This window comes from Sycon ciliatum, chromosome 12, assembly GCF_964019385.1.
Source record: "Sycon ciliatum chromosome 12, ocSycCili1.1, whole genome shotgun sequence".
Taxonomy (NCBI): domain Eukaryota; kingdom Metazoa; phylum Porifera; class Calcarea; order Leucosolenida; family Sycettidae; genus Sycon; species Sycon ciliatum.
Window position 1 is genome coordinate 19693469 of NC_088654.1, and position 12306 is coordinate 19705774.

At 49.3% G+C, this 12306-nt stretch overlaps 1 protein-coding gene across 1 annotated transcript in view; it reads right to left on the reverse strand.

Annotated features, from left to right (window-relative positions):
- Window positions 1-12306, reverse strand: part of LOC135828877 (uncharacterized) — a 197871-nt gene that overhangs the window by 144007 nt on the left and 41558 nt on the right. The window contains exon 2 of the mRNA XM_065341309.1: window positions 6616-6948. Coding sequence (XP_065197381.1) covers window positions 6616-6948 — 333 coding nt within the window. The remainder of the gene's footprint in view (window positions 1-6615; window positions 6949-12306) is intronic.

Below are 12306 nucleotides of genomic sequence, written 5' to 3' on the forward strand. Positions count from 1 at the left end.
GAGCCATGTCGCTTTTTCAATGGATCAGCTCTCAGAAGAAAGCATCTGGGTCAACCAATGCGCCTCTGCCTGTGCCTGCTTACTTACCGCCGGCAGAGGAAAGCAGCGCAACAGAGGCAGCCAACACTGCTGTGATGGAGGAGCTCGCTTTGACCGACAAAAAGCTACAACGAAGCAGCTATCACCATTACTCTGACGAAGTGCTGTACATGCAGCTACTGGTGCTCCATCAGCTAGCGAGACTCCAGACCTGGTTCTGGCCACGAGTCCAGCACATTCAGTCGTAGGTAATGAACTACAGTCAACTTCACTAATAACGACTGCGGATATAACGACATTTCGAGAATAACGACAGGATTTCCATGCCCAGAGCAAAGTCCCATCTTATTTTAATACATATAATGAGACTTCGGGTATAATGACACTTTTCTGATGCCCCACCGAGTGTTGTTATACGCAACGTTGACTGTAACTCTGCCGTCATCAGCATGTATGAACGAAGTCAAATGTTTTCCAGAATTGATTTCCATGTTACTATTATCAGTGGATTATCGTGACTGAAGTGAAGGCAAGCCAAGCAAAAAACAATGAGTGCACCCAGCAGCATGCAGCTCTATTCGCTGCCAAACGACTCAAGCTGCTGCTTTGTTAAGTTCCTTTTTTTCCCCAGTTTGCTTCTCTCACTTCACTTCACATTTTCACATTCCGGTTGTCTAACCTTCTTTTGTGCCACCTACTCACCATTTTTGTTGCTTGTCTGTAAGTTTGCTGATGGCAGATTTAGTTCTATTTATTGCTTCATTAAAAATTGTTGTCTCCGCGAAGTTCTCTTCGTTCAAGTGTATTTGCATAGTGGCGGACCTTTGTGGTTAACTTGGTCCGCTGCAGACTGCGCATGTTTTTTTCCGTATGCCAGTGGTATACGCTAGCGGTGTACATCTTGTATGATGAATTTTTACATGCAAGCATGGCAGCTTGTTTTTCTGCTGGTCCTTTTTTGGTTTTAAAAGTTGTTGGCCATGGAGGTTTCCTTCGACTTGTAATTCATATTTTGCTCTCCCAATTTCTATAATGGTATTGTACCCGTGTAACCAGTAATGGTCATGGATATTGCTCTGATATGCGGTTGCACGGGGCAAACGAGCTAGTTTCGTAACAAGTGGGTCGTAAATCAGAGTTGATCTGATATAACAGCAAGGAGGACTAGTTTTGCTGTAAATATTTCCTATGTCAACATGCATGAGTAAAATGTGAAACGATGATTGCAGGGCACACACTGAAAAGATCTGATATAAGCTTCACTAGCACTAAGTCGGCAGACCGCTGAGAGGTCAGGGACCATGTTCAATTGGTACCGGGAGAGAGCCATCTCTATGGATCTGGAAGCCACGAGTAGAGTGGCAGCACCAACCACAGGCCCCACAGTGGGCCTTGCAACATAAGAGAGCGAGTGGGACTAGAGGCGCAGGAATAGTCGGCTGAGCAGCGATGGTGGACACCGCTGTTCGGTATGGGGCTTGAGATGATGTCGTGGGGAGCGTTTGGGGGATGGGGCACTTGTGGACCGCCAAACTTCCGGCACTGCGAAACCAGCGCTGGTAGGCAGAATATTGTCGGCTACCTCTCTATTCTGATACAGGTTTATAGCGCTCACCGAGGCATTCGTGATGAGGCAAACCACTCCTGGAGAAGAGACAGCCATACAAGGTACCCGCAGAGGCACACAAACGGGTTCGGGCGGGGCAGAACATTGTAAGCGGCCCGCCATTCCTGTCTATCCTCTGCCAAGTCGTACCATTTGTCGATGCCCAACACTGCTAGATCCGTCTGCGCAGCATCGCGCCACCCTTTCCTCAGGCCGCACATGGGATGGACAGGATGCCAGAATTTCCTCCATCTTACATTAAAATAATTCAGGGCCGGTGGACACGGCGAACGGTAAACGACAGAAACGGAAGTACCCCAAGGGTGAGGTGACCACGAAGGCATGACGACATTCAGGTGAGATCTCGAGCTGAGAATACCCGGACTTAAGGTCAAGCTTCGAGAACAGCTGTGTGCCCGACAGTTGAGCTAGAAGCTCATTACCTGCTGGGAGTTGCACACCCGGTCGCCTTACCGCTGCGTTGACTTGTCGTCAATCTATGCACAAGCGCATGGTTTTGTTGGGTTTCGGTGTAGCAACCAGTGGGGAAACAAAGTCCTGAGCCGTTACTTCCTCCGCCATCTCGACCACTCCTTGTTCTAGCCATGCATCTAGTTGTTGGCGTAGCGAGGTTAGCAGTGCCGGTGCTACCCGTCGAGATGACTGTTGAGACGGAGGGTGATCCGGATCAAGAGCGATTGTTATCGGGCCGCGCATAGCAGGGAGTGATGTTAGGCCGTCGACAGGCTGGTATTTCAACTGCTGAAATCGGCAATGCCAGAAGACCTAAACGGATGGAGGCATGCTCTCCCAGAAACGCTGGCACACTGCATTGTGCGTTATCGACTACAAAGATAGTCTCAGTCGTTTCGCGGCCCTGATAGCTCAGGTTATCCTCAAACACGCCCACAGCTGTTATGCGTTGCGTCTTCACTGGTTGGAGTGGGCATGGCGGCGGTAACAGGACATACCCCGATGGGAGTAATGCCTTAGGGATGATGGAAACCATGCTGGCAGAGTCCACTCTTAGCGACAATGTGTGCCGGCTGTCCAATGTTACCTGCCTCAGAGGAAGAGTGAAACCGGTCTTCCCTGCCTGTACCCCGATGGTTTCATAGGCTTCTGGTGGCTTGGTGGACTGTATGGCTGGTGGTGCTGCACCAGTTCGGAGTGACGAAACGGCTGGTGCTGATCGGTTGTGTGGCCTTGATGACGTGCTCTGCGACTGGAACCGGGACCAAATCCGGCACGGCACACCGATGCAAAATGTCCCTTACGCCCACACTGGGCACAGAACATATGCGCCGCTGGGCAGTTCGGCTTGCCTGGAGCGTGCATCTCCCCACAATATCCACAGCCTGATGCTGGCAATGGTGCATGTCCAGCTTGACGTGTAGCTGCATAGCTGACCTCTGGCACTGGTGCTTCTTTGGCACCCTCTTCAGCTAATACCACTGCCTGCGCCTTGGCTGCGGCAGACCTCAAGTCCTGCGCATCGTGCTCCAAGACACTCTTTCGGGCACTGGCAGAGCTGAGCCCCCATGCAAGCAGGTGGACTCCCACAACTCCCAGTAGTTCCTCGGCACTACGAGTGCTGGTCAGGTTACAAACCCTCATGTCCTTTTGCGCCCGCAGCCGAAAGGCCTGTACTGTCTCCCCAGGACGTTGTTCGATTGCAAACAATTCCGCCAAACGGGACGCTGCACTCTGCTTCGAGCCGAAATACTCTTGGAACAATTTGATAAGGTCGTTGTAGGGATTGGTTGAAGTAGTTGGCACTGTCGGGTAACTCTGCCATAAATAGTGGCTTGCTGACTTGCTTAAATTGGCAGCTGCTGCCAAATACTGCTTCAACTGATCCTTCACTTCGTGGAGTGCAAAGCCAATCTCCAAATGACTTCTCCATGTTAGGAAATGATCGTTTCCCAGCTCGTGGTCCAGGTCAAGGCGGACGCCGACTTTTACCTGTGCTGCCATTTCCCACGTGCGTGGTGAAAAATACAAACTGCAACGAGTGACCTATTTCTGAAAAGAATTCTGTTCACTGCGCCAATGTTTTAGTCAACTCGTCAATCACACCAGCCGGTTCAATCAGTCAAAAGGATAGTCAATACATGCAATAAGAATAAATACAAGGAAAGGGTTCTGGATAATACGTAATCAGGACAATATGGATCTGGCCGCCATTCTCGGGCTCTCTCTCTCTCTCTCCATCTCCTCGACCTTGCGCCAGGACCCGTCGATATGTACAATCACTACAATGTAGCTAAAACAAGTATCACTTGACACCTACGTCACTGGTAGACTGCATGGCACTACACAGCGCTAGGGCTAGGACATGCCAAGTACCGGTATGTGGAGAGTGCGTACAGAAAGAACGCAGTGCAGGTAGGTCTAGTGTGCTTCTAGCATATCAGCAGATTACTGAAAGCACATCAATGACAGAGACAAAACGTACATTACAACAAGAGTCATGCAACTATCAGACATAGGTCAGTGGGACTACCACACACTGTACAAACAGCTATAACTTCGCCCTCCCTACTTCAAATTCAATAAATGATGGCTCATTGGAAAGCTATTGAACGCAGCTTTCCAACGATGTGTCATTCGATAAAGCACAAAGTAAAATACTCAGGCGCCGAAGCTCGAAGTTCAGGAAACAGGTGCAGTTGAAATTTCAAGCCGGTGACTGGGACACACTGCATGCTACAGTTGACAAGGTGTTTGATTACGTGGGATTTCCCCAGGGAACAGCCCATACGTGACATATACAAAACTCAGCGCTAGAACAGCCTGATTCTGCTGGTGTTTGAGTCGTCGCTGTACGTTGAGTATGAGCTGCAAATCGAAAGAAATTGTCGCTGAGTGTAGAATAGCACTACAATGGCGCATTGGAGCAGTTTTCGAGTGTTTGTAGGCTGCTCTCCTGTGCCTACAGAGCACTGATCACCATGGATCGACAGGGGAGATTCTTAGCTTTCCAGAGAGCCTAAGATGATGAGAATCCGTTACTGGTGAGTGAAATGGCGATATTCTTAGTGCCCGTGTAGTGCCAGCGCGTGTGCGATGTCATAGAGCACTGTGTTAAATTAATACCATCCCGCATCATTCTATATATACTTTTTTTTCCTCTGCTTCTTCTTCATAAGCGGTTGACTGAGACTCCCTCGATTTAGGCTAAGGACTGTGGAGATTCCATAAATACAAATACAGAGAGCCCCCAGCTCAAGCTGCTAGGAGTGTTATTTGACAGTACTCTCTCCTTCGGGCCCACATCCGTTCCCTTGCCGTTAGAGCCAACCAGCGACTCGGCCTGCTCCGAAAAGCATCTCGGATCCTGGACAGAGCAGGGCGCCTAACTGTGTACAAAGGATTTGTACGGCCTATATTGGAGTACGCCCCTCTCGTCTGGGCAAGTGCGGCACATTGTCACCTCCATCAGCTGGACCTGGTCCAGCGTCGAGCCATGAAGGTTATTGGCCCCTCATTCCTCCCCAGCCTGGCAATCCGAAGGCATGTTTACGGGCTGTGCTACCTGTATAAGCTGCAAGGCATACCAGGTCCAGCTCTGCTTACCAACATGGTACCTCCCCCAGCAAGAGTTAACGCTGCACCCCGGACGCGCCGACAACGCCAGTCCCTCGGTGGCCACTCTTTCCAACTCGCAACTCCTCTTCCAGCCTCCAGTCCCGAGTTCATCCGCCGCTCCTTCCCATACTTTGTCCTGGAGAGCTGGAACACACTGCCCGCCCCAATTCTCGTCGAACGCCCAACTCTCAAGAAATTGCCGACATTCAAGACCAAGGCCTACCATCACCTCCGCCAGACCAATTGGCTATGGGCCACTGAAGTCCACCAGCACTGAGAATAACCGGTTGTCTCTATTATTATCATTTTCTGTTTCTCTCTCTCTCTCACTCTTCCTCTCCTGGGAAGCTCCTGATGCTCATTCTCCCTTTCTCTGTCCATTTCCCCTTCCTGATGCGTAGACCAATTGTTGAACCCGAGACCACTAGGTCGGGGGAGGTTGACCTACCTCATCGGCACGCATGCCAGGCTCCTCTGTGTTGTCAATGTTCGCTTGTCCAATTTTGTCTACCTCCCCTTTTATGTTGCTGGCCAGTGCTTTGTAGTAAAAAAATAAATAATAATAAAATCAAACTTACCCACAGCAATTCCCTTGCCTTGGTCTTTCTGACACTGACCGTTAGGCCCCAGCTGCTTGCACATGTGATGATGCTGGATGTCATCGCTTCGAAGGCAGGCCGAGATGTTGCGTACAGTGCAGCGTCGTCAGCAAACTGGGATTCTGTGACCCTTGATGACAGGAGCTTGCCCTTCGCCGTTCAGTCACCAACTAGCTTCCACCCGACTTTATAGCACACCCAAACCCACGCACGCGCACACGCCCGTGCACATGTTGTAGTACGTTATTTTGTGTACGTCGTGTGTACGTGGTCTTGGTGCATGCGCGTGTTGCTGTGGTGTGAAAAGCAGTCTTCGTCTTGAGTTCGTCATGTCTAGTTGTGCATCCGTAGTGGTCTTGCAATAAACAGTCTTTCAAATGTAGTTATCGTCGTCCCTTTGTATAAGTGTGGAGATGGCACGGGACTGAGAGCAGGTAGAGAAAAGGCAGTTACAACACACACGCACACGCGCGCGCGCACCCACTCGCACACATACACATACACACACCTACCTACCTACCTACCTACCTACCTACCTACTTACCTACCTACCCACCTACTTGCACACAACGTATACGCGAGGAGCAACTTTCTCTGACATTCGAAAACACTGCCCGATATGTTTGAGAGTGGTTCCTGTCGTCAGTACTGGCCACCAACATGTTTATCTATAACAGAATGAGGATGCTGATTATGCATGAGGGGGTACTGTAGGGCACAACACACACACAACATTCTGTAATGGCCTGTACCAAACTAAAGGCCACCATGTGTACTTACGTGTTTGAGTGGTAGTATCCACAACAGTCTCCGTGCTCAAGAAACTCCTGGTTGGTGTTGTGTAGCTTGCGCGGGCTGTTAAAGTGCATGTGTACTTTGTAGCATGGGTTAGACCATCAACCTCTGCAGTTAAAGAGGTAGGGATTAGATCACCGTTAGAATCAGTAGCTTGTACTGTTGCTATGGCTGATGCTAATGGTGATGATCTCGGACATGAAACGACGTACTCTCTAGTACCCGCTGCATTCCACTGTGTGTTAGTCAGAGGAGTCCACATTACTACCAGAGAAGTTGGGGTTGGGTTCACAGTGACTGACATTACTCTTTCTGGATCTGTGCAAAAAACGAAAGGAGAACATTTGTGGTGTAGAGGTATATTTAAAAAAAGTTCTTTTTCAACAGGTCAGTATGTTGCAGCATAGTAGGGGTATTTCGTGACAAAATAATCTGCATCACGATATGGAATTGTAGCAAGTGACAAGGTGATACTCACTGTGTCATTGGCTAGTGTTCTTTGACACTCATTATTTTCACATTACCTTGTCTGAATTTTGTTTGCCTCTTCTGTGTTTTTTTTGCTTGTAGCGCTTGATAGCTGCTGCTCCGTCGGTCTACGCGAACGATTCTGCTTTGTTGTCTGCATTCTGTGATGCTATATCTATCCGAAGTAACACCTCTCTCTGTTGCAGCATTCTTTCACAGTTGAACCTTTCCTTTCGAGATTGTGGTCTGCGATCGTTCCGCGATATTATTTTGCGTTTACAAAATCATTCTATCATTTCTGTTGGGTGACTACGGGTTGACGGATTTGATGTAGCTAGCTGCCCTTGCATGCATTCGTTTTGAGGTCACCTGAGGGTACCTGAGATGGTGTCGGATTGGCAATATTCGTCTGTTGATGGAATTTGGCCGTCCGAAACCGAGACAGAGAATTTGTAGTAGCGTTGTCAGTGCCAGAGATGTGGGAGATGATGACATGAAAGTTGTGTCGAGCAGCAAAGGCATACAAAGTGCACATAAGTGCCATTAAGCAGGGACCCGTTGTGCGTAAGCAGAGCCGGATGTCACATACACTACGGTTATCGCAATGGAAGGGGAGCACTCCAGACGCAGTTGTGGTGCCCTTGTGGATGCGGTGGCGACGATGGCAAAAAAAGAATCTGGCCCTGGATGAGTCCATGTAGAGGTCCATGTCCGCAGAGGCTGACCATGTGGGTTCCAGCAAGAAAGGGATAACTTTCCAAGCAAGTGTCGTCTGGTGCTTAACCCTTTGTGGCCCCACTAAAAGTACGACACTTTACTCACCTTCAAAGAACATGTTTTTTTTTGTTTTTTTAAAGAACATGCACTTTCGCTTGTATCTCTACTTAGCACCCCCCCCCCCCCCCCCCCACACACACCTCACAACAGAGCAACCGAGTTTTGGATTAAGCCGGGAGTGCCGATTCGAGCAACTGGTATGATGGCTCTGCTTGGAGCCTCTAGATGGCTTGCAGCCTGTTATAGATTGATCTATTATTAATATTAGTCGTACGATCTACGATCTACGTTCTGCTACGTGTGTCGTTCTACGTGTGTTTCTACGTGTGTCGTTCTACGTTCCTTTGATGCATGCATGTCGAAGAGTGACAATGTCTTACCTCATTATGAATCAGTCTTCTTCTACATTACGTCTGCATGGCTGACGTGTGTCTTACTTTGAGACCAGCTGACGAGGCATACTGTCATGTCATAGCGCCATTAGTGCCACGACAGCAGTTGATAGCAGTTGCCAGCTGGTTAAAGATGAATGGTGAGGAGCGGAGACCAAATAGAAGGACCTCGTAATAGTGCATGCCATTCCAACGGATGCCGAGAAGATGGCAGTCCGAGGGGGCGACGGGACATAGGCGAAATGCGTATATGTTATCGCATGGTTGCAAGGGCCTTATGGCATATTATTGCCCCGAGAGGTTAGCCCGAGGGCTAACCTCGAGGGGCAATAATAGGGAGGTTTCGCTCTACGTAATAACGTATGAAAATCTGTATGTCGTACGCGCCGGGGAGCGAGGGCAACTTTCATACGTAAATCTCTCTACGGATTTCCGTAGGAAAGCTCTTTCCTACGTTGGGTCCTCCGTAGGACTTTTTGAAATATTTTTTCGCATTTTCCGCATTTGTCCATGGCAACATTCAAGCCGCGCGAAACACATGGTACACACACCGTACACCACGTGCATAATATCATGGAAAACGCGGTTTCGGTTCATAGTGCATACGGCGGGCGCATGCAGCCAACGCGTCTCCAAAGCAACAACGCATGTTTAGCAGTCGTGGAGAAATCACGTAGAGCAAAACCCAACAGCTCTGCTTTTTACGTATGAAAATTCCGTGCAGTTCATACGTTATTTTCATACGTAATTCCGTAGAGCGAAACCTCCCTAATATGCCATAAGGCCCGCAGCAACCATGCGATAACAAATTTATCACATGGCCCACAGAGCAGGCCATTGGGCTGCTGTTGAAATTAGGCCAAATGCCAACACATTATGACCACAATGTATATTGATGTGCTATCATTATCAAAACAGGAAAAATGAATATATTTCTCCTACACCCCAACAAAAAGTCTGCTACAGGCCATCAGAGAGTATACAGTACTGAAAGACGGAGACAGAAAAAAAGTGCCGGCACCACATCGTCATAGCAATAGACATGGCAACGACAATAAAATACAGCAGAATCATAATTTCAGTTGAAAAATTAAGAGTGCTACCACAAAGAGTTTCTTCATGTTTACATGTGTATCAGGAAGTTGTCAAATACAGTACTGCAACAAGTGCAAGTATTTGACGACTCCCTGGTGTGTAATTCTGAGGACAATTTTTCTTCTTTTTTTCAGCTCCAGATAGCTGTATTTTTCATTGCAACACATTCCTGAATTGTTGTGTTTGTTGTTCAAGCAAAGGCGAAGGCAGAGGACAGATGAGCCTGGTAAGAGTTTTGCGTGGCACATGAAGACCACACACAGGCAGTGACTTTGCGAGGATTTGAAAACGCACGACGCTGAGTTGAATTTGTGTTATTTCAAATCGAATTGTTTGTGATCACAGTACCACTTCGAGCAGAACTGAATATTATCCACAAGCTTACCGACGTTCAGGCTGCAAACATGACTGAACAAATGATCCCTGCAAGCACCACACGGCAGACGTCCGAGGCCATGTCCATTGCCGGGATGTCCATCTCCAAAAAGAATTCCATCTTCGTCTCAATGCTACATTGCGACTCGTCGTAGAGTCGTACAGTCTACAGAGTCGTCGTAGTCACGCGATCACTGAAATAAACTATTTTTTTGCGGGCAAATAAACTATTGTTTTGCGGGCAATATCGCATATTATTGCCCGCGGCGCGAAAGGTGCTGATTCGCTGGAGTACGGGCAACAATTACGTGCCATGTGATAAATTACGGATATCTACCTTTGTCAAGAGGGAGCCCTTGCCGAGTCGCATAATGGTGGCAATTGCGGTGTCCACGGAGTCGTAATGCAGGCTGAACTGCCCGCGTGGTATACCATCGTTGACACTGCTGCCATCGGGAGACGACAGGTCACGTATTCCATGAAGTTTTCCATTGGACTTCGGCACAACACCCAGACCAGATGTCTGCATGCACAGAAAGGGTGGCTCTAAATGGACCTGCTGTCTGTGCAGCTTCACAACATTTGGTCAAATAAGAAGAAACATACTGCATATTACGGATGGCCGACAGGTGATTGGGATAACTATGAACACCATATATAGCAGCAGACTGATCGCCTATCGTGAAACCGTGACACAACCCATGTAACACAAAGGGAGAGAAGGAGTGATCAGAATGACGGTTAAGGAGCCCGGCTAACCGGCTAACATTGATGGGGTCTCCACAGAATGTATACGGAGCAGACGCTGAGGTGGCGGACTGTCCCCTGCCACATTTGGCTTCTGGGTGCTTCCTACGGCATTGAAGGCACACGTGGGCACGATAGCAAAATGAGTTGTTGCACCGTTCCCTGTTGAAGTTGCGGCAGATAGGCTTCCCAAGATGGTTCGGCACGCTGGACTGTGGCGGACCTCCACTCCCAGCGCCGACGGATGGAGGCTCTGGTCTAAAGGGACACCGGGCCTGAGCCACTGGGTGCACCAGAGAGGTGCACTATAACTTAGCCATGCGTCCACATGATACGAGCTATTTGCATCCAGAATAGTGGTCTGATATGCCAGCAAATCTTTTGCCCTATCTGGAGCCGCCGCGACAAATACTCTCGTGTCGACAGTAAACGCCTCGAGCCATGATGCTACATCGTGGACATAGCGCATTAGTCGGCTTCTGTACAAGTTGGACAGAGCAGTTGGCCCCCACCGCTAGCTGGACACATCAGGCTCTACACCCAGCTAGTCCGGGAGGAGGGCGTCGAAATCAATAAACTCGCAGCGTTCAATTCGCCCGCGGAGTTTATCAGGTACAGAGAGCGACGAACGAGCAGCCGGCAGATGGCCCAATGCATGAACGAAGCTGGAGTTGATAGGCGGCACGACGGCTGCGGCAGATTCCAACTGCTCTACTCGCTCCATCAGGGGCTCGAGGTCCTGGCCGACGGCGTGAGAAACAATCGAAGCAAGTACATCAGGGGTCACACTCAAGGCGGCGGCAGAAGAATCTGATGGCGCAACGTCGGGGACAACAGAGGTCGTGGAGGAAGATAATGGAGTCCCGGATGGTTGACGACGAACATAATTTGGCCTCGCACGCGCATTACTGCCTGAAGCCGAAGTTTGAGTTGCCGCCCCAGGATCAGGGGCCACATTCAACGCGGTGGCAGAAGAAACTGACGGCGCAACGTCGGACACAACAGAATCCGAGTGGGGAGGTATTGGAGTTCTGGGCGTTTGAAGACGAACAGGCTTTCGCCACACACGCACATTATGTCCTGCATCCGAAGGTTGAGATGCCACTCTGGCCGATGGCGTCTTTTATCTGGTCGAGAAACAAGCCATTGTGAGAATATAATACTCAACTACTCAAACTATAATCTCTGGCCGCTGAAGACACGTAGTCTGACGGGACTGAGCTGAGAGAGAACAAGGAAAGTGAATACTAAGGACGGCAAGACGGCAGCGAATCGGCAGAACTAGGACTGACACTCTGAAGCAGTACGGAGGCAAACTCAAATCAGAATGAGAAAGCTGATTGCAGACGAGGAAACTGGAAAGACAGCAAGCTCTGTTGTGCGCACAGGAACGCCATGATGGAGATTATCACCGAGTTATCCAGCGCATGTAGTACCAGTCAGGACAGTGTGTTTCTTGATGGTCTTTGCAAGGATGCTGATGATCTGGAAAACCAGTATACGGATGCTGTCACTCGTGCGAGTACAGTTTTGGCTAGCATGAGCCATTACAATAGTACGTGCACCAGCGAGGCGACGGGTGTGCGGTACTCACGCAACCCTGATCGAGTACGAGAGTATTTGGAGTCTGTGTCTGCGGCAAGGACAGTGCGAGCTGCACAGGATCAGTTACAACAGGAATCCACACACGTAGAATCTACACATATGCAGAGTAGCACCACAGCCGGCACAGGTAGTGCGAATGTCAGTGTGTCTTTGGGTGCACCTACACAGGCTGCAGCTGCTCTGTCCAGTGCAAGTAGACCTACGCAGGGCCAGGCCG